Below are 20380 nucleotides of genomic sequence, written 5' to 3'. Positions count from 1 at the left end.
AAACCATGCAGCAGAACAAAAACACATCATGCTTCCTTACCTTCTAAATCAGATGATTTCCATTACTGCCATCAGCTAAGAACTGGCGGAAACCAGTGGCACCCAGGTACATCAGTCTACTGTTCAGAGAAGTCTGGCCAGAAGTGGTCTCCTACATAAGGAGATCGGCGCTATAATGTAGGTGACAGTAATGCTTTATATTTTTTTTAAAACCTATCTGTTTTCACCACTTTATTAGCGATTCTAGATTTATGCTAATGAGTTGCTTAATGCCCAAGTGGGTGCCTTTTTACTTTAGACCAAGTGGGCGTTGTACAATCAGTGACCAATCGGGTTACAACGAGATTACGCTTCCTCTGCTGTAACTACCACAGACAGAGTAACGAGGTGCAGAGATTGTGAATAGATATCGCGTGGAATGTCTATTCACTGTCTAAACACTTCAGTATTGTTAATGTGTTCGTATAAGACACCACATAAGGATCTAACAGGAACCCTATGCTCTGATTAAATGAATGTAGAGGAGTGCAGGACGCTGATTGATCAACGTCATACACTCCTCTGTACAACGCCCACTTGGTCTAAAGTAAAAACGCCCACTTGGGCATTAAGCAACTCATTAGCATAAATCTAAAATTGCTAATAAAGTGGTGAAAACAGATCGTTTTTTTAAAAAATAAAAAGCATTACTGTCGCCTACATTATAGTGCCGATCTCCTTATGTAGGAGACAGGGCACTTATAATGTGGTGACAGCCTCGATAATGTAGAAACAAGAGCAAGCGACTCAACTATGCACAAAAATATAGAAACTGGGGTGCAGATAAACGGAAGCAGGTGCTCTGGACTGAGGAGTCACAATGTGAAATATTTGCTGTAACAGAAGGCAGTTTATTCTCTGAAGGGCTGGAGAGCGGTACAATAATAAGGGTCTGCAGGCGGCAGTGGAGCATGGTGGGGGGTCCTGGAGAGCGGTACAATAATGAGGGTCTGCAGGCAGCAGTGAAGATGGTGGAGGGTCCTGGAGAGCGGTACAATAATAAGGGTCTGCAGGCGGCAGTGGAGCATGGTGGGGGGTCCTGGAGAGCGGTACAATAATGAGGGTCTGCAGGCAGCAGTGAAAATGGTGGAGGATCCTGGAGAGCGGTGCAATAATGAGGGTCTGCAGGCAGCAGTGAAGCATGGTGGAGGGTGCTGCAGAGTGGTACATAATGGGGGTCTGCAGGCAGCAGTGAAGATGGTGGAGGCTCCTGGAGAGCGGTACAATAATGAGGGTCTGCAGGCAGGAGTGAAGCATGGTGGAAGGTCCTTGAGAGCGGTACAATAATGAGCCTTCTACAGGCTGCAGTGGAGCATGGTGGAGGGTCCTGGAGAGCGGTACAATAATGAGGGTCTGCAGGCAGCAGTGAAGCATGGTGGAGAGTGGTACAATAATGATGGTCTGCAGGCAGCAGTGAAGATGGTGGAGGGTCCTGGAGAGCTGTACATTGAGTGTCTGCAGGCAGCATTGGAGCATGGTGGAGGGGCCTGTAGAGCGGTACAATAATGAGGGTCTGCAGGCAGCAGTGGAGCATGGTGGAGGGGCCTGTAGAGCGGTACAATAATGAGGGTCTGCAGGCAGCAGTGAAGATGGTGGACGGTCCTGGAGAGCGGTACAATAATGAGGGTCTGCAGGCAGCAGTGAAGATGGTGGAGGGTCCTGGAGATTGGTACAATAATGAGCCTTCTACAGGCTGCAGTGGAGCATGGTGGAGGGGCCTGTAGAGCGGGACAATAATGAGGGTCTGCAGGCAGCAGTGAAGATGGTGGAGGGTCCTGGAGAGAGGTACAATAATGAGGGTCTGCAAGAAGCAGTGAAGATGGTGGAGGGTCCTGGAGAGCGGTACAATAATGAGGGTCTGCAGGCAGCAGTGAAGATGGTGGAGGGTCCTGGAGAGAGGTACAATAATGGGGGTCTGCAGGCAGCAGTGAAGATGGTGGAGGGTCCTGGAGAGAGGTACAATAATGAGGGTCTGCAAGAAGCAGTGAAGATGGTGGAGGGTCCTGGAGAGCGGTACAATAATGAGGGTCTGCAGGCAGCAGTGAAGATGGTGGAGGGTCCTGGAGAGCGGTACAATAATGAGGGTCTGCAGGCAGCAGTGAAGATGGTGGAGGGTCCTGGAGAGCGGTACAATAATGAGCCTTCTACAGGCAGCAGTGAAGATGGTGGAGGGGCCTGTAGAGCGGTACAATAATGAGGGTCTGCAGGCAGCAGTGAAGATGGTTGAGGGTCTGAGGAGGGCCAAAGAGTAATCATTTGTATAAGTGTGCTGATTGGGTGCTTGTCGCAGGTAGGATAAGTCACATGCTGCCATGTTACCAGTGTTGAGTCCCCATTAACCGGCGTTCCATTACATTCCTGCGTCTGTTCTTACACGGTACGCCACATAACACCTGATAGTCTAAAATATAAAATTAATCAAATAATTGGATTAAAAGTCTCCTGTTTTGCGTCTACAGCTCTTATGCAGACTTGTGTCTCCATGGTAACAGACTACGAAGTAACCCTGTGTAATCTGATCCTGCACTCATACTCCCATCCCACTTCCTCTTCTTACTAATTTACATTTGTTTGGGTAGCAATAAGTAACGATAATCAGAAAATACTAGACAGATGGGAGTATGACTACAGGATCATCCCACGTAGGATTTGTTTGTAATCTGTTTCCATGGAGATGCATAGGAGTTGTAGGCCTAAAATGGGGGGAGATTTTTTAATTAAGACTATCTGCAAAGTTGCTTTCTTTTTTTATTTTAGATGCACTTTGTATGTACACAGTCCACCAGCAGAATAATGAGTGCAGCTCTGGAGTATAATACAGGAAGTTACTCCGGATCAGTACAGGATAAGTAATGTAATGTATGTACACAGTGACTCCACCAGCAGAATAGTGAGTGCAGCTCTGGAGTATAATACAGCATATAACTCAGGATCAGTACAGGATAAGTAATGTAATGTATGTACACAGTGACTCACCAGCAGAATAGTGAGTGCAGCTCTGGAGTATAATACAGTATGTAACTCAGGATCAGTACAGGATAAGTAATGTAATGTATGTACACAGTGACTGCACCAGCAGAATAGTGAGTGCAGCTCTGGAGTATAATACAGGATGTAACTCAGGATCAGTACAGGATAAGTAATGTAATGTATGTACACAGTGACCCCACCAGCAGAATAGTGAGTGCAGCTCTGGAGTATAATACATGATATAACTCAGGATCAGTACAGGATAAGTAATGTAATGTATGTACCCAGTGACTCCACCAGCAGAATAGTGAGTGCAGCTCTGGAGTATAATACTGGATGTAACTCAGGATCAGTACAGGATAAGTAATGTAATGTATGTACACAGTGACTCCACCAGCAGAATAGTGAGTGCAGCTCTGGAGTATAATACAGGATGTAATTCAGGATCAGTACAGGATAAGTAATGTAATGTATGTACACAGTGACTCCACCAGCAGAATAGTGACTGCAGCTCTGGAGTATAATACAGGATGTATCTCAGGATCAGTACAGGATAAGTAATGTAATGTATGTACACAGTGACTCCACCAGCAGAATAGTGAGTGCAGCTCTGGAGTATAATACAGGATGTAACTCAGGATCAGTACAGGAGAAGTAATGTAATGTATGTACACAGTGACTCCACCAGCAGAATAGTGAGTGCAGCTCTGGAGTATAATACAGGATGTATCTCAGGATCAGTACAGGATAAGTAATGTAATGTATGTACACAGTGACTCCACCAGCAGAATAGTGAGTGCAGCTCTGGAGTATAATACAGGATGTAACTCAGGATCAGTACAGGAGAAGTAATGTAATGTATGTACACAGTGACTCACCAGCAGAATAGTGAGTGCAGCTCTGGAGTATAATACAGTATGTAACTCAGGATCAGTACAGGATAAGTAATGTAATGTATGTACACAGTGACTCCACCAGCAGAATAGTGAGTGCAGCTCTGGAGTATAATACAGGATATAACTCAGGATCAGTACAGGATAAGTAATGTAATGTATGTACACAGTGACTCCACCAGCAGAATAGTGAGTGCAGCTCTGGAGTATAATACATGATATAACTCAGGATCAGTACAGGATAAGTAATGTATGTACACAGTGACTCCACCAGCAGAATAGTGAGTGCAGCTCTGGAGTATAATACAGGATGTAACTCAGGATCAGTACAGGATAAGTAATGTATGTATACAGTGACTCCACCAGCAGAATAGTGAGTGCAGCTCTGGAGTATAATACAGGATGTGACTCAGGATCAGTACAGGATAAGTAATGTATGTATACAGTGACTCCACCAGCAGAATAGTGAGTGCAGCTCTGGAGTATAATACAGGATGCAGCTCTGCACATACTTTACTTGTCCTGTAATGATCCTCTGTATCTTTGCTGTATTTGGAGATTTTCTATATGTGATCTGTACAGTGGGTTATAGAGGTGGACATTTAATCCGGGGTTGACTGGTCTCTTTCCTGTTGATCAGTCTGGTCTGTAGTTGAGTGCTGGGATGGACTGGTTGGGTGTGGGTCAGTGGGCACTGTTGAGCTGGTGGTGAGGTCATGGGCATCCTGTCTGTTGTGTTGTGATTTTAGGGATCAGGGATGATGAGACTCCATAGGGCGGATGTGTCCTGTCCCTCTGACTTTCTGTAACCTCAGCACATTTTCTCCTAGTTTGGATGATTGTCTTCTTTCCACCACGTGCCCCGTCCGTGCGCCCCTGACCTGGTGTTGGTAGTTGAGTGTAATGTGGGTCATGAAGATAACAGTCCCTGGGGCTCTGCACGGGCGGGTGACACTTTATTTATACCCACTGTCTGCTACCCAATACCTTTTGGAGTTGACAGAAATAAATAAATGTCACCGTATCCGCACGGGTCCAAACAGCGGCTGAAACTTCAATCACGGTTCATTGATACGTGTCTGTTGCAGGGAGACTTTAGTCCTTTCCCTTCGGATGAAAAATCCACAAGATGTCGTGACCGTCGTAGAAGTTCTGACTGTCCGGAAATAGTCACTTTTCGACTGCTGTTTTGCCTCTGTCCACAGTGTGGAGTCTATTGGTGTGTGGCAGAGTTTTGGGGTGTCGTGTATCTGGCGGAGGCTCAGTGAGTTTTGGAGTTGTGTATCTGCCAGTCCTAGACATGGGGTGTCTGTGATGCAGAGTTTCGGGGTGTCGTATATCTGGCAGAGGCTTTGTGTGTCGTGCAGTGTATATTCTCTTTTTTTTGTGGGCCCGGCGGGCCGAGTCTTGGGGCGTCTGTGGGCCCGGCGGGCCTAGTCTTGGGGCGTCTGTGGGCCGAGTCTTGGGGCGTCTGTGGGCCCGGCGGGCCTAGTCTTGGGGCGTCTGTGGGCCGAGTCTTGGGGCGTCTGTGGGCCGAGTCTTGGGGCGTCTGTGGGCCCGGCGGGCCGAGTCTTGGGGCGTCGTGCAGTATATATTCTTTTTGTTGCAGACACTCCGCTGTCAGGTCCTGTGTGGCAGGCGGTGGATTTCCAGGCCTGCAGAGCCGGCACAGCGTGGGTTAAGGCTTCTTTGGCAGCGGGCGTACTTGCTTCAGCTCCTGCGTGGCCTCTGATTGGCTGCTGAGAGGTGAAATGGAAACCACACTCAACTTTTGACCCTGTAGCATTTTGTTGGGAGCCGCCTGTAGCTGGTGGAGCGGCCTCTCCTTTCCTGCAGCTTCGGCTGTGTGTGGAGCCGGGACTCTCCGTCCTGCGTGTTCCCTCTTGTTTTCCGTTTAATCTCATTTTACTTCATGACGTCCACGTGTCCCGCGGCCGCGATAAGATGACATATAAGATCCTGGCCATCGGGTGTGATGGGGGGCATCAAGTATTAAAACAAGCGGTAATTAAAAAATAAAAATAATTCAGGCACCGCTTATCTCCTACGGAGCGGCTCACTACTTGTCTGTGTCGCTTTAATGCCTGAAACTCCATAAATGCCGTCGCCTGATCCACATGCTGGGCAGAGCAGTGGTGACCAGGGGGCGACACACGGGAGGGTCACTCCTCTGCAACCGTTTAATAAAGTAATCCTGCGACTGCCGAGCAACAAGCGGAAACCTGAGCAATGCAGCAGTGTGGTGCCGTCCAGGACGCTACAGACCATGTCCTTGTATTTATTACCGGCAGTTACCGGACACCCGCTCTTCAGGTCATTGCTCGCGTTCATTATTCATCACCATTTGATCAGTTTACAGTTGGAGTGACATTTATTGCCTTCGTCCACCCTCAGCTGCAGTAGTTCTGTCTTTCCATACTGGTCCAGTCTGCAGACATGTCGGACCGGTGTGAACGCACCTTCGGTTCCCAGCAGTGAGGAGCCCCGTGATCTCCGCACCAGCCGGGTCCGATGTGCAGCGACTGTTCTGATTAACGGCCGGTCCATGGGCACTGTAGTGGTGGATGAGGCCGCGCTCCGCGCTCACCATGAATTATACATTTAGTCAGAGGATATCTGATGTCTGTCACTTTAAGATCTCCGGTGTCATCGGGTCCATGAAACTTTTGTGAAAAGGAAAATGACTGAGGTGCAAAGACTTTGGATTATTGTAGCGGGGGAGGTGGTGGACCTGGGGCCTATAGACGGAGGAGACCTGTCACGTGGTGGGTCACCTCGCTGCCGGATGTTGCACCTGATTATATCACAACCATCCTGTAGACCCCAGATCCTACACAAGGAGGTATCACCAGGTAGACTCAGACTGGGGTAATACTGTAACGACCGCCATACAGATTGTCACCCAGCTTTCCCAGGATTAGATATAACCGCCTGATGGAAAACCACCACTCCAGGGTGAAATACAATGGGCTTTCTTTCTAAGCGGGGGGCAGGGATTGTATGTGACTGTAGACCTCTGCCCTCCTATATGGTGGGATTTCTGCTGCCCTGGCGGTGCCGGGGCTGTACGTAATGACATTGCAACGCACCACATCCTCTCATAATACTGATGTATTCTATGTGCGTGGCACGAGTGGAGCTAATGAACTGTAAACACAATCTATCTCCTACAATGCAGTACCAGCTCCGCTCACAGTCTACGTAGCAGTGCCTGGTGTAGACACTACATCTTCCACAATGCAGCGCAGCCAGAGCAAGCTCTGCAGACTCTGACCCAGGAGGTGACAGTAGTGATGTGCGGCAGCGTGACGTGAAGAGTTCTACTATAACGTGATCAGCTGACCTGCAGGATAATCTGTGATTGGTCACTCCCCGGCTGCTGTGTCTGTGTAGGGGGATGCAGGTGACCTCAGGGCACCACACATAGGTGGGTTCATCTGCTGTGATTGGATGATGTGCTGGGTATATCCGCTCACCAGGGAGGTCTCTGCGGGGGCATCATCGGAGGTGACGTGTCCAGACTGTGGTGTAGATGCTGGATTAGTGGATTTATTCCGGCCCATCTTCTGTAAGGTCTGATCTGGAGAGCGGCCAGGGGCGCGGGGATGTCTGGATTGGGGGTGGCGGGGCCTCTGCTCCTCATGTAAACTCCTGACCCCGCTGGATCTTTTATAATCCATTACATGCGAGCGCCAGAATTGTGCGTTCCCTGTGTTTCTGCTGTGGTTTATTCTCTGGCCGCGTCGCCTCACAGCTGACATCAATTAGCGCTAACGTGCCTCGCACAAGTCCTCGCCGTCCTGCGTACGGTCACACGTGTGGAGCAAATGTCTGCCGACGACGCGCTCCTAAATCTCAGCCCCCGAGTCCTCTCTTGTGGGAAGTGTTACCGGTGCTGTGTGACAACCCCTGACCGCTGCCTTCATGCGGAGCTGTCACCCAGCTTTCCACCGACCCTGAATAGTATATAAATCTGCTTTATAAAGTAAAATGACATTCTCCCGCCGCTGTCAGTCTTCACTGTTTCTCTGTCATTCTGTTCATGAACCATGAAGCTCAGGCTGAGCAGAGTTATGTCAGCTATAGATGTATATAGCGCTGCAATATATACTATCAGAGATAGGTAGTGTCTATAGTACCCCTGCTACCTGTCACTATGTGGTGTTATTGTCCGGGCGCCCATGTCGTGCTCTGCAGATAGGAGACCTCATATGTAAGGTTTTATCTATCGTTTTCTGTGGTTCTTGGGGGAGGGGTGCCCCTCCTGTACTTAATTACCCGCAGCCGGTCCCCTTCTACATTGGCGCTGGGGCTGCTGGTAATTATGACTGAACCACAAGAATGCAAATCCCTGACTGGCTGCAGCGAGGGGGGGGGGGGATGCACACAAGTCTGACGAGATCTGCAGCGAGGGGGGGGTGCACACAAGTCTGACGAGATCTGCAGCGAGGGGGGGGGTGCACACAAGTCTGACGAGATCTGCAGCGAGGGGGGGGGTGCACACAAGTCTGACGAGATCTGCAGCGAGGGGGGGGTGCACACAAGTCTGACGAGATCTGCAGCGAGGGGGGGGGGTGCACAAGTCTGACGAGATCTGCAGCGAGGGGGGGGGTGCACAAGTCTGACGAGATCTGCAGCGAGGGGGGGGTGCACACAAGTCTGACGAGATCTGCAGCGAGGGGGGGGTGCACACAAGTCTGACGAGATCTGCAGCTCCCCGCCAGCGCTGAGAGTCCGCGGTAACGCTGGCCAGTGCCAACACGTAGCGTCCTAGTGTGCGGCCGGAGTGTAGTCGCTTATAAATGTTCTATACGACCCAGCGGATTTTACTTCACGTTACTTCTTATTTTGCGTCCTAAGGGTTTCGTTAAGGCATCACGCACGTGGCCCAAAATACGGATCCTAGTGTCTTCTGTGCGCTGTTCTGACAAAGAACACACCGGATCGCAGTCGTTCCATCTATGGCGGCTTCCGTCTCCTCGCTGCCGTCTGATTTGTTTCGGCACTTAGGTTCTTCATGCTGATCTGAACACGCCCCGGACAAGAATGTCGCTGCTGCATCCAGATACAGTGTGTGAGGTGAAGCTGTCGCTCAGGCCGCGTCCCGCCATGGGTTAATAGATCATTCCTGACAGTTCACAATCGCCACCGCACATGTAAAGATTCCCCCATAGAAAGCGGATCCAACCCTGCGATATAATGTGTACATTGCCCAGTGTCGGGATTGTCTGCCATAAGCCTGTGTTCACACCGCGCAGTCAAATTGCCGCTTTTATTGTTTGTGCCAGTGTTTTGCTGCCATTTAGGGAAAATCATCTGAAAAAAACGCAACTTGACTGCACGGTGTGAATAGACCTCAATGCGTGGCGAGCGGGAATTATCAGGAGGATCACGGGAGGCCGGTAAAGTCTGAGCGCGATGATTTACAGGCTGGTACGCAGCGCTCGCACACCATGGCCGCACAATCTCCACCGCCCTGGTCAGCGCAGCTCACGGTGTGGTCACCAATAAGTGTAACTGATCTATGAAGAAGCCGCAGATCTCAGTGTGGAAAGATTATAGAACCAGCTTGCTGCTTGTGTAACTACTTGTGTACGGCAATTTGTCATTTCTGTCATCGGTGGATGTTTGTCACCAGCGCTGGGTATCGCTCCTGCCGCCATTCTGACCTGAGCGCTGCCTTTATGCCGCATGTTGTAGCATGAGATGAAATACCTCCGCAGCGCCCCAGGATTGTACGAAGCACGTCCTCAGACAAGACCCAGCATTTACCTGCCCTCAGGTGCAGCTCTCCTGGATACAGGATGATGGGTGGATGATGGGAATTAGATTTCTGCTCTCAACCTTTCCAAGGAGACAAATTGACTCCGATGAAGACCACCGCCTCGTTCATGACGCCTTTGGTTTTAGTGACTGGTTAAATAGACTTGCCGCAGTCTCATGACGTGAGAATCCTGTCATTGCAATGTTTCACTGTTAGAGGACCTTGCCATTAGGACAAGAAGCCCCTCACAGTATCCCCCCCCCCCCCCACCCGAAGACCAGTTTTGACCCAGCCTGAATATTGTAGAATGACTGCGGGGAAAAGTGGAATAACATACGGGGAGGGGCCTGACAACTAGAATGTGATGTGGGAAAATCTGTGTCATGGAGAGAAGAACTTAGAGCGCCTACAATGTAGAAATATTCAGACTGTAAGACTACACTGCGGGGGAGGGGGCATATATACAATACAATCCATACTATACATGCATACATACACCCATATATACATACACACATATACACTACCGTTCAAAAGTTTAGGGTCACTTAGAAATTTCCTTATTTTTGCAAGAAAAGCCCAGTTTTTGTCAATGAGGATAACATGAAATGAATCAGAAATCCCCTCTATACATTGTTAATGTGTAAATGACTATTCTAGCTGCAAACGTCTGGTTTTTAATGCAATATCTACATAGGTGTATAGAGGCCATTTCCAGCAACCATCACTCCAGTGTTCTAATGGTACATTGTGTTTGCTAACTGTGTTAGAAGGCGAATGGATGATTAGAAAACACTTGAAAACCCTTGTGCAATTATGTTAGCACCGCTGTAAACAGTTTTGCTGTTTAGAGGAGCTATGAAACTGACCTTCCTTTGAGCTAGTTGAGAATCTGGAGCATTACATTTGTGGGTTCGATTAAACTCTCAAAATGGCTAGAAAAAGAGAGCTTTCAGGTGAAACTCGACAGTCTATTCTTGTTCTTAGAAATGAAGGCTATTCCATGCGAGAAATTGCCAAGAAACTGAAGATTTCCTACAACGGTGTGTACGACTCCCTTCAGAGGACAGCACACACAGGCTCTAACCAGAGTAGAAAGAGAAGTGGGAGGCCCCGCTGCACAACTGAGCAACAAGACAAGTACATTAGAGTTCCTAGTTTGAGAAATAGACGCCTCACAGGTCCTCAACTGGCAGCTTCATTAAATAGTACCCGCAAAACGCCAGTGTCAACGTCTACAGTGAAGAGGCCACTCCGGGATGCTGGCCTTCAGGGCAGAGTGGCAAAGAAAAAGCCATATCTGAGACTGGCTAATAAAAGGAAAAGATTAATATGGGCAAAAGCTCAGACATTGGACAGAGGAAGATTGGAAAAAAGCGTTATGGACGGACGAATGGAAGTTTGAGGTGTTTGGATCACACACAAGAACATTTGTGAGACGCAGAACAACTGAAAAGATGCTGGAAGAGCGCCGGACGCCATCTGTCAAGCATGGTGGAGGTCATGTGATGGTCTGGGGTAAAGGGGGAGATTTGTACAAGGTAAAAGGGATTGTGAATAAGGAAGGCTATCACAACGCCATGCCATACCCTGTGGACAGCGCTTGATTGGAGCCAATTTCATCCTACAACAGGACAATGACCCAAAGCACCTCCAAATGATGCAAGAACTATTTAGGGAAGAAGCCGGCAGCCGGTATTCTATCTGTAATGGAGTGGCCAGCGCAGTCACCAGATCTCAACCCCATAGAGCTGTTGTGGGAGCAGCTTGACCGTACGGTACGCAAGAAGTGCCCATCAAGCCAATCCAACTTGTGGGAGGGGCTTCTGGAAGCATGGGGGGGGGGGAATGTCTCCCGATGACCTCAGCAAATTAACAGCTCGAATGCCAAAGGTCTGCAATGCTGGAATTGCTGCAAATGGAGCGACGGAAGCAAAGTCTGAAGGAGAAAATCATTATTTCTAACCTTGTCAATGTCTGGACTGTATTTTCTAGTCATTTTGCAACTCATTTGATAAATATAAGTGTGAGATTTCATGGAAAACACAAAATTGTCTGGGTGACCCCAAACTTTAGAACGGTAGTGTGTGTGTGTGTATATATACACACACACACACACACACACACACACACACACACACACACACACACACACACACACACACACACACACACACACACACACACACACACACACAATACATACTTTAGGGGAGGGAGTCATGGATGAATAGAGTTCTCCTTTAAGTTCACAAGTTGATTGAAGGAGAGGATGCAGATAATGAATGTATTTATTTGGGGGGGGTCCTTATTTTCCTCTTCCAGTAATGAATCTTCTCCTCTTGAACGGCGGCCCCTCATTTCCTGTGTTTTGTGTTGATATCTCTTATATGTAATCACGAGGTTTTATATTCTTTTATAAGGAGCAGCGGCGCCCTCCGGCATCACGGCCGGGTACGTGTTCAGGCTGCTGCGGGGGCCCCTCGTATAATGACCGCCCTCGTGCTCTTAGCTTGATTCAGAGGGCAGGTCGGGTGGAAGGTTTCTGATCCCCCAAACATACAGGCTGTGGCGCTGTGAACCCCAGGGTCATGTTATTATAGTGAAGACCTAGCGCTGTTAAAGGGAGTCCGTCACCGGAATTTACCTATCAAACTAGCAACATGCGCAGTACAGCCGACTAGACCGGTGTCACGTCAAGGGTGTATGTAGCAGAGCCGCGCACGTTCAGGAGAATACGGGGTCAGGCGTGAACTCGGCTATTGAACTGCATGGCCCCTTTCAATGTAGGGAAGGAGGGGGACAGAAGCCAGAGGGGGTTTGGAGGAATAGTGGCGCCCTCGTTTCTCCAAAAAGCTCATTTGCATATAGTAAATAAAGTGACTTTCTCTGCACAGGAGGTGCTCATGTCAAAAATGAGACTAACGTTACATTCAGGTGAGCCTGCGCTAGAATACCGTGCTGTGTTTGATAGGTACGTTTCCGGTTACAGACTCCCTTAAGATTGTGATGTTTATTGGTTGTCACCCAGCTTTCCTAGATCCCTGAAGAGCAGATATTCCTAATACCGCAATAGCGGAGCACTAGACAGATTTATTTATTAGGGGTCAAGGAAGGTTCGGTGATGACTTCTGCGGGAGCTTTAACACCAGCCTTGTTGGCCCTCACCCAGCTTTCCCAGAAGCAGATGTGTATGGGGGAGGGGACTCGGCGATGACTTCAGTTCTTGATGTGACCTCCTCTTGGCCTGGTGTATAATAATCCCGATCCTCGTGCGCCTCTTCTCAGGTCTACATTGAGGGGTGTAGGCTTGTCCGGGGTTCACCTAGTGACATCATTTATAGATGACTCTGAGGGGCACGAAGCTGTGAGGACCCCCCCCCCCTTGCGGGATGATCAGTGAAAACCATTCCCTGCTGTGGGGGGAGAAATGTACCCAACTTTTCCGGACTCCTGCACACAACATGGAATGTGACAGTACGGGGGCTGTGCTCTTCAGGTCTCCAGGAAAGCCACTGTGGGTGCTCTGCATTGACAGCCACATTTGTTGCCACCTAGCTTACCCAGAAACAGACCAAAAGTCTGTGTGTGCGCGCGCGCCCTGTGATATTTAATATGTATGATAAGACCTGACATACAGAGCTCCTAATGTATGGGGGGGGGGGGGGGTGTATATGTCTGCAATGCCGTGCACCCCTCCCACGGTGTAGCGGAGCTGTGTCTGTATATCATGTAAGTGCTGACGTTTGTGTTCTGTATTGTTCTTGCAGGACACTGGGTAGGATGACCAGCGCGCAGTCCCACAACTCCATGTAGCTTCATCTCAGGTGAGTAGACGTTGCCTCGTGTCCTACACTAGGAGTAGGGGGTGCAGAGGCGCGGGATCTCCTAAGTTGTCAGGGAGGCCCCCCCGCTGCTCCGGTAACAGATGCGTTACTCTAGTATTCCGTAACCAGGTCACATGTATGACTATCGCTATTCTGCCCGCGGGCCACTATCAGAGCTGCCATCTTTATGTAGCCTTGTCGTCACCGTCTTTAGTCTATCGTCCGTGCAGCAAATCGTGCTGATTCCTGTTACACTTATAATAAGATAAATCTCCACCCCAGGTGACGTACTGCCCTGAGTGTATATTGTGTATACTGCCGGGAGCCGCCATCTTGGATAGCAGTATTCCTATAGATAGACACACACATGAGCCTGACAATCTCCCAGGGACGGTCTGACTTCTCGCTCACCCTATAGATCACGGGGGTCATGCAGGGGTCACTGGATTACTGAGTCCGCCGCTCGTCACAGATGATCCTAAGTATAAGAGGATTTAGAAAGAATGAATACAAGGTCAGTTCACTGTCCAGCGCTATAAAGCTGGTCACACTAAGGGGCGCCGGACTTAGAGCTGCCCATACACATAAGATGACTGTTGGCCGGTTCTGACCGTAGATTAAAGACTATACACAAACTGTCGCGATCGCAGAATACTGTCTGCCCATAATGTGATCTGTCGTGTTTGGATTTTCTCAGCTGTTGGCTGAAGCTTCACGAGTATGATCCCGGCGATCGTTGTCCGCTCTGGTTGTTTACGTTTTGTTTCCCCCCTGATCTTTCAGTTTAGTTGGTCGTGTTGATGGTCAGATAATTGATACAAATGATCCGTCTTGTGATCGATCGGCCGTATTACAGGCGATACTAATCTTGTGTATGACCTTCTGTACTCCAGTCACCCTGATCTAGGCCAGCTCACACAGCTGATGAGTTTGTTACAGTGTATCAATCTGGAGACCAGGTTGTTTAGCTCACAGGGGTTTGTCTACTCTAATCCATTGTAACAACTTCTCAGGTGAATAATCTGGACAGGTTTTGAGCCTCTAGATTACGTCAATTAATTTTCCCATTCATTGGCAGCAAGCAGAGATTTTGAAAATGGTAAGAAGTACAAGATTGATTATGAAGTTCTAAAATGTTCATAATACCGGGATGTCGGCACCATTTACCTAAGCCCCATTACCTCTCCATCTCTCTCCTCTTGTCTGCGCTCCTCTCTGGTCTGCGCTCCTCTCTGGTCTGCGCTCCTCTCTGGTCTGCGCTCCTCTCGCCTCGCCTCTCTCTGCTCTTCTCACCGCTCCTCTCGCCGCTCCTCTCGCCGCACCTCCCGCCTCTCCTCCCGCCTCTCCTCCCGCCTCTCCTCTCGCCTCTCCTCTCGCCTCTCCTCCCGCCGCTCCTCTCGCCTCTCCTCTCGCCTCTCCTCTCGCCTCTCCTCTCGCCTCTGCTCTCGCCTCTGCTCTCGCCTCTGCTCTCGCCTCTGCTCTCGCCTCCGCTCCCCTCTCGCCTCCGCTCCCCTCTCGCCTCCGCTCCCCTCTCGCCTCCGCTCCCCTCTCGCCTCCGCTCCCCTCTCGCCTCCGCTCCCCTCTCGCCTCCGCTCCCCTCTCGCCTCCGCTCCCCTCTCGCCTCCGCTCCCCTCTCGCCTCCGCTCCCCTCTCGCCTCCGCTCCCCTCTCGCCTCCGCTCCCCTCTCGCCTCCGCTCCCCTCTCGCCTCCGCTCCTCTCTCGCCTCTCCTCTCGCCTCTCCTCTCTCTGCACCTCTCGCCTCTCCTCTCTCTGCACCTCTCGCCTCTCCTCTCTCTGCTCCTCTCGCCTCTCCTCTCTCTGCTCCTCTCGCCTCTCCTCTCTCTGCTCCTCTCGCCTCTCCTCTCTCTGCTCCTCTCCTCTCTCTGCTCCTCTCGCCTCTCCTCTCTCTGCTCCTCTCGCCTCTCCTCTCTCTGCTCCTCTCGCCTCTCCTCTCTCTGCTCCTCTCGCCCCTCCTCTCTCTGCTCCTCTCGCCTCTCCTCTCTCTGCTCCTCTCGCCTCTCCTCTCTCTGCTCCTCTCGCCTCTCCTCTCTCTGCTCCTCTCGCCCCTCCTCTCTCCTCCCCTCTCGCCTCTCCTCTCTCTGCTCCTCTCGCCTCTCCTCTCTCTGCTCCTCTCGCCCCTCCTCTCTCTGCTCCTCTCGCCTCTCCTCTCTCTGCTCCTCTCGCCTCTCCTCTCTCTGCTCCTCTCGCCCCTCCTCTCTCCTCCCCCCTCGCCTCTCCTCTCTCTGCTCCTCTCGCCTCTCCTCTCTCTGCTCCTCTCGCCCCTCCTCTCTCCTCCCCTCTCGCCTCTCCTCTCTCTGCTCCTCTCGCCTCTCCTCTCTCTGCTCCTCTCGCCTCTCCTCTCTCTGCTCCTCTCGCCTCTCCTCTCTCTGCTCCTCTCGCCTCTCCTCTCTCTGCTCCTCTCGCCCCTCCTCTCTCCTCCCCTCTCGCCTCTCCTCTCGGTTGTGTTTGGTTTCTGAGTTTATCACTTGCCGTCTCCCCCTCTCCTCAGTATATGTGTCGGGCATGATAGGGCATTATCACTTTTGGAGGTGGCGGCACATGGTCTGTTAGTACTTCCAGTAATGAGCGCTCACCCCATGTCACCTGCAGTCGATGTATCCTGGATCAGTCATTAGTGGGGGACATCTGTGGACTGGGGTCCGTACTTTATTCATGGGTTGTCTGTTTTATGTAGGACCTGTTCCTTCCTGCTCCCCTCCCCCAGGGGCATTATGTATACAGTGTAAATAAAGGACACTTCGCCCGCCCGTACATTGTATCACTGGGCTCTTTCTGTATGTCCCGATCACAGGACTGCAGCCGCCTCTCAGTATTAAGGGGCTGGAGCTGCAGACGGAGTCAGATCATTCTCTTTGAATAACCTTGGGGATGGCGGGATGCCGGCTGTTTACTGATGATCCGAGTGATGAGTGGCTATTACAGAGCAAGGAGCAGTGGCGCCACCTGCTGGGGACAGGAAGAAACGCACCCGGCCTACCGCCCCTCACACAGATCATAGACACAAACCTATAGAAATTGGAGCAGCAGAGATTTACACAGTTATAAACGCTGAAGAGTCCCCTCTCATTCTACTGCGAGGACCTGGGCCTGTGTCCCTTTATCACTGTAATAGGATAAGAATCTACCCCCCACCATAGGGCTTTTATTTGTATTGGGGGTTCAGGTGCCACCATTGTCCGTCCACTCACCTCATACTGGCCTTTGTCTTGCAGCCTCTGATGTTTGTTCACAATGAGTGGATTAGGTGAAAACTCCTTGGATCCTCTGTCTTCAGACTCCAGGAAGAGGAAGCCCTCGCTGTGTGACACCCCTGGCCCCAGGTAAGGTCTCCCCTATAAGCCGGTGCTGTATACACAGGCTTCTGCTGATCTGCGGTGCCGAGAGGCTGAATATACAAGTACCAACCACTACAATCATCTTGACCATGAGAATGAGGTTTCCACCACTATGTATCATGTACACGGACTGGTAGCCATCATCGTTGCGTCCTTGACCAGTTTACACGCCGTACCGATCCCAGAGTTGTCTGTGTGTGAGCGGCCTCAATGGAACTGGACGAGCACTCAGGGACTCGTATTTTCTGGGAGTTTCCTTTTACTTTAGATCTCAGCATAAAAAGGACAAGGTTTTTATTTCTTCCTATAATCACAAAGTTCCCGGTCCAGAGGCTGTGGCTGCACTACTGATCACGTCTTCTGATACCTGTCCGCTGCAGTGTTGTCATGGGGTCACCATCCGCACCAGTGTCTACATACTGCCTGGCCTGACTAGTGACCGTGATGTGTGGACATTGATGTGGATGGCGCCTCCATGACAAGGAGTCAGGAGATGTGATCAGTAGTGCAGCCTCAGTCTATGTCAAGACTTTCTCCATATTTGCAGCACACAGTAAAGCGCTTCATTCAGGTTTCTTCTGGTTGGTCTTTGAATGGAGTGAAACTGTAGAGTGGACTGTATGTAGTTCACGTATTTACGGTGGAGGCGGAGCTAATACATAGGCCACTCCCACCCTAGTATATGTTTGTTATGAGTAGGGGATGTTCCACGGTGAGGTGACTAGTGGCCGTTCGTCTCCTGTACTACATGTGAAGTGTTTAGGGGTTTCTTATCGCTGTCTCCCTCTATTGCAGTCTGACCTGTAGCGGTGAGAAGAGGCGACGTGAGCAGGAGAGCAAGTACATTGAGGAACTGGCTGAGCTGATCTCCGCAAACCTCAGCGACATTGACAACTTCAACGTGAAACCTGATAAATGTGCAATCTTAAAGGAGACCGTCCGGCAGATCCGCCAGATCAAGGAGCAAGGTACCCTCCCCCGACACTCCTATCATAAGGTGGAGGCACCGAGGTTGTGCTGAGATTCTTCCTCCTCATTGTGAGGTTTATAGGGCCGTCCAACCTGGAGCTTCTCTCCTCATCATTGACTTTGCTGCGCTCGGCCTGGGTCGGGTCCCTTTATTATGAGACCTGCGGTAGGCAGGACACGGCTGATCTTTACCCCTCCTGTGCCACCTCATTGGGGATACATCAGCCGGGATGTGGTGGATAATGCTCTGCTCTCCATGTGTTACAGGAAAAGCCTCCTCCAATGATGACGACGTCCAGAAGGCTGATGTGTCATCTACAGGACAGGGGGTTATTGATAAGGATTCCCTGGGGCCGCTCCTCTTACAGGTGAGTCGGGCAGGTGTCTCTTTATATATGGCAGACTTTTCGTACACCTTCAGGGAATTTGGAAACCAATCACTTTTTTTTTTTTTTAGTAATGTGCAAGGTTTTAGGATGAGCCGCTGCCTGCCTTGTCCACCCCATATTTTACTCCTGGTAATGGGAGAGGTCCACATCTAACTTTGTGTATACCTGCAAACAAAAAACGATGGTTTACAATGTGGACCTATGCGCTAATGACTGCAGTGTGATGTGTGACCCCGGGTTTTCTCTGATCACTGTCCTGCTGGGAAGGTGTGGGCTTCAGGACTAGGACACGACCTTCCACTTTCTCATCACGTTGCTTTGTCGTCTCCAGGCTCTCGACGGATTCCTCTTTGTGGTGAATCGGGACGGAAACATTGTATTTGTGTCCGAAAACGTAACCCAATACTTACAGTACAAGCAAGAAGACCTGGTCAACACCAGCGTGTACAGCATCCTGCACGAAGACGACCGCAAAGACTTCCTCAAGAACCTGCCCAAGTCTACAGGTAGGTGGATGCCTGCGGAGCTACAGGCGCCATGCTATTGATTATAATTGACAATGGGCAGCGGGTTCAGGATTGTAAAGACCCCTCAGTCAATCATAATACAGATTAGAGGGGTTGTCCGCCTTCATCAAATTTATTCTGTGTAATGTAAAGCTACACAATTTTCCAATGTACTTCCTGTATAAATTCCTCATGATTTTCATGATCTCTGCTTGCTGTCATTCAATAGGAAACTTCATTGTTTGCTCCCAGTGGATAATAATCAGCCCTGGTCATGTGATGGACACAGGTGAACTATGAAGGTCCCTACTGAATGACTGTACACACGATTACGATATATCTGTAGGTGGACACACTGAGATATTGTGCTGCGGTGTTTCTACTATAGTCTTATTTCTGTCTTTATAAAGTGAATGGGGTGCCCTGGTCTAATGAAGTCCCCCGGCAAAAAAGTCACACGTTCAACTGCCGCATGCTTGTCAAGACCGCACTGGATCACCTGGACGATGGCAACGGGGGGATCGACCCACGGCAGAGATACGAGACCATGCAGTGCTTTGCGCTCTCTCAGCCTCGTGCCATCATGGAGGAAGGTGAAGGTCAGTGATGTCCGGCATTCCCCTCCCCCCCCCCCCCCTACTAGGAGTTGAATATTGGAGACCATAAAACTAGAAGAGAAAAAAAATAAATGAAGCGCTGCATCGAATAGTAAATGTTTTAAATAGGAATTGGCAGATACCAGCAAGTAATAGCTTGCCTACTGGCTGTGGTTTTTGTGCTGTAAGCACATCATTGCTCGAATAGAGTCTGTTAATCTATTCAGCAGCGTGATCCATTTAGTTTTGTTTCCAGTTTCCTCATGAGTCGGATATATGTGTTGTGTGATCGCTCGCTGACTGCTCTGTGTTCTTATTAGATCTTCAGTCCTGCATGATCTGCGTCGCCCGGCGATTTACCAATGTGGAGAGAACGTTCTCATCCAATCCGGAGAGCTTCATCACCAGACACGACCTTTCAGGTGAGACGGCCGCCCTCCTGCCACGTGTCTGTTACAGCAGGGTAACATGGCAGCCCTCATTTACCCGGACTGATCTCTTCTAACAGGCAAAGTAGTGAATATCGACCCGAATTCTCTGCGCAACTCCATGAGGCCGGGATTCGAGGACACAATCCGCCGCTGTATCCAGAGGTTTTTATGTCACAGTGATGGACAACCGTGGACTTATAAACGCCATTATCAGGAAGGTGAGCGTCACCATAGAAACGTGCAGTGTTCGTCTGTTTCATGTTAGTGGTGTATACTCGTGGCTGTGGTGATAAAATGCTGCTGCTGCCACGTGTGAACGCCGTGGGCCCACGTGAGGATCGGTTCCTGCTATCTTTGGGGGCGAGGCAGCGGGTCAGTGCATTGTGAGGGGAGGTATTCCTGACCCTCTGTCATCTTGTCCTTGCAGCGTACGTTCACGGACACTCGGAGACGCCGCTCTACAGGTTCTCTCTAGCAGACGGCACGTTGGTCACCGCACAGACCAAGAGCAAATTATTCCGAAATCCTGTCACAAATGACCCTCACGGCTTTGTGTCCACTCATTTCCTGCAGAGGTAAGAAGTGCCTCCATAACCCCATTTCATCAGAAAGGGTGGAGGGTCCCACTGCTGCGCCCCCA

At 50.1% G+C, this 20380-nt stretch overlaps 1 protein-coding gene across 6 annotated transcripts in view; it reads left to right on the top strand.

The window, feature by feature from the left end:
- The window catches only part of NCOA3 (nuclear receptor coactivator 3), an 86336-nt gene that overhangs the window by 54027 nt on the left and 11929 nt on the right, over positions 1-20380 (top strand). For all 6 annotated transcript variants that reach the window (XM_075846923.1, XM_075846921.1, XM_075846925.1 and 3 more), the window contains 9 exons: positions 13437-13493; positions 16727-16834; positions 17645-17817; positions 18086-18186; positions 18539-18713; positions 19124-19312; positions 19630-19731; positions 19818-19958; positions 20168-20315. In XM_075846923.1, coding sequence (XP_075703038.1) covers positions 16746-16834; positions 17645-17817; positions 18086-18186; positions 18539-18713; positions 19124-19312; positions 19630-19731; positions 19818-19958; positions 20168-20315 — 1118 coding nt within the window. In that variant the 5' untranslated portion in view covers positions 13437-13493; positions 16727-16745. The remainder of the gene's footprint in view (positions 1-13436; positions 13494-16726; positions 16835-17644; positions 17818-18085; positions 18187-18538; positions 18714-19123; positions 19313-19629; positions 19732-19817; positions 19959-20167; positions 20316-20380) is intronic.

This window comes from Rhinoderma darwinii, chromosome 13 (genome assembly GCF_050947455.1).
Source record: "Rhinoderma darwinii isolate aRhiDar2 chromosome 13, aRhiDar2.hap1, whole genome shotgun sequence".
Lineage (NCBI taxonomy): Eukaryota > Metazoa > Chordata > Amphibia > Anura > Rhinodermatidae > Rhinoderma > Rhinoderma darwinii.
This window is presented reverse-complemented; position numbering and strand designations above follow the sequence as displayed.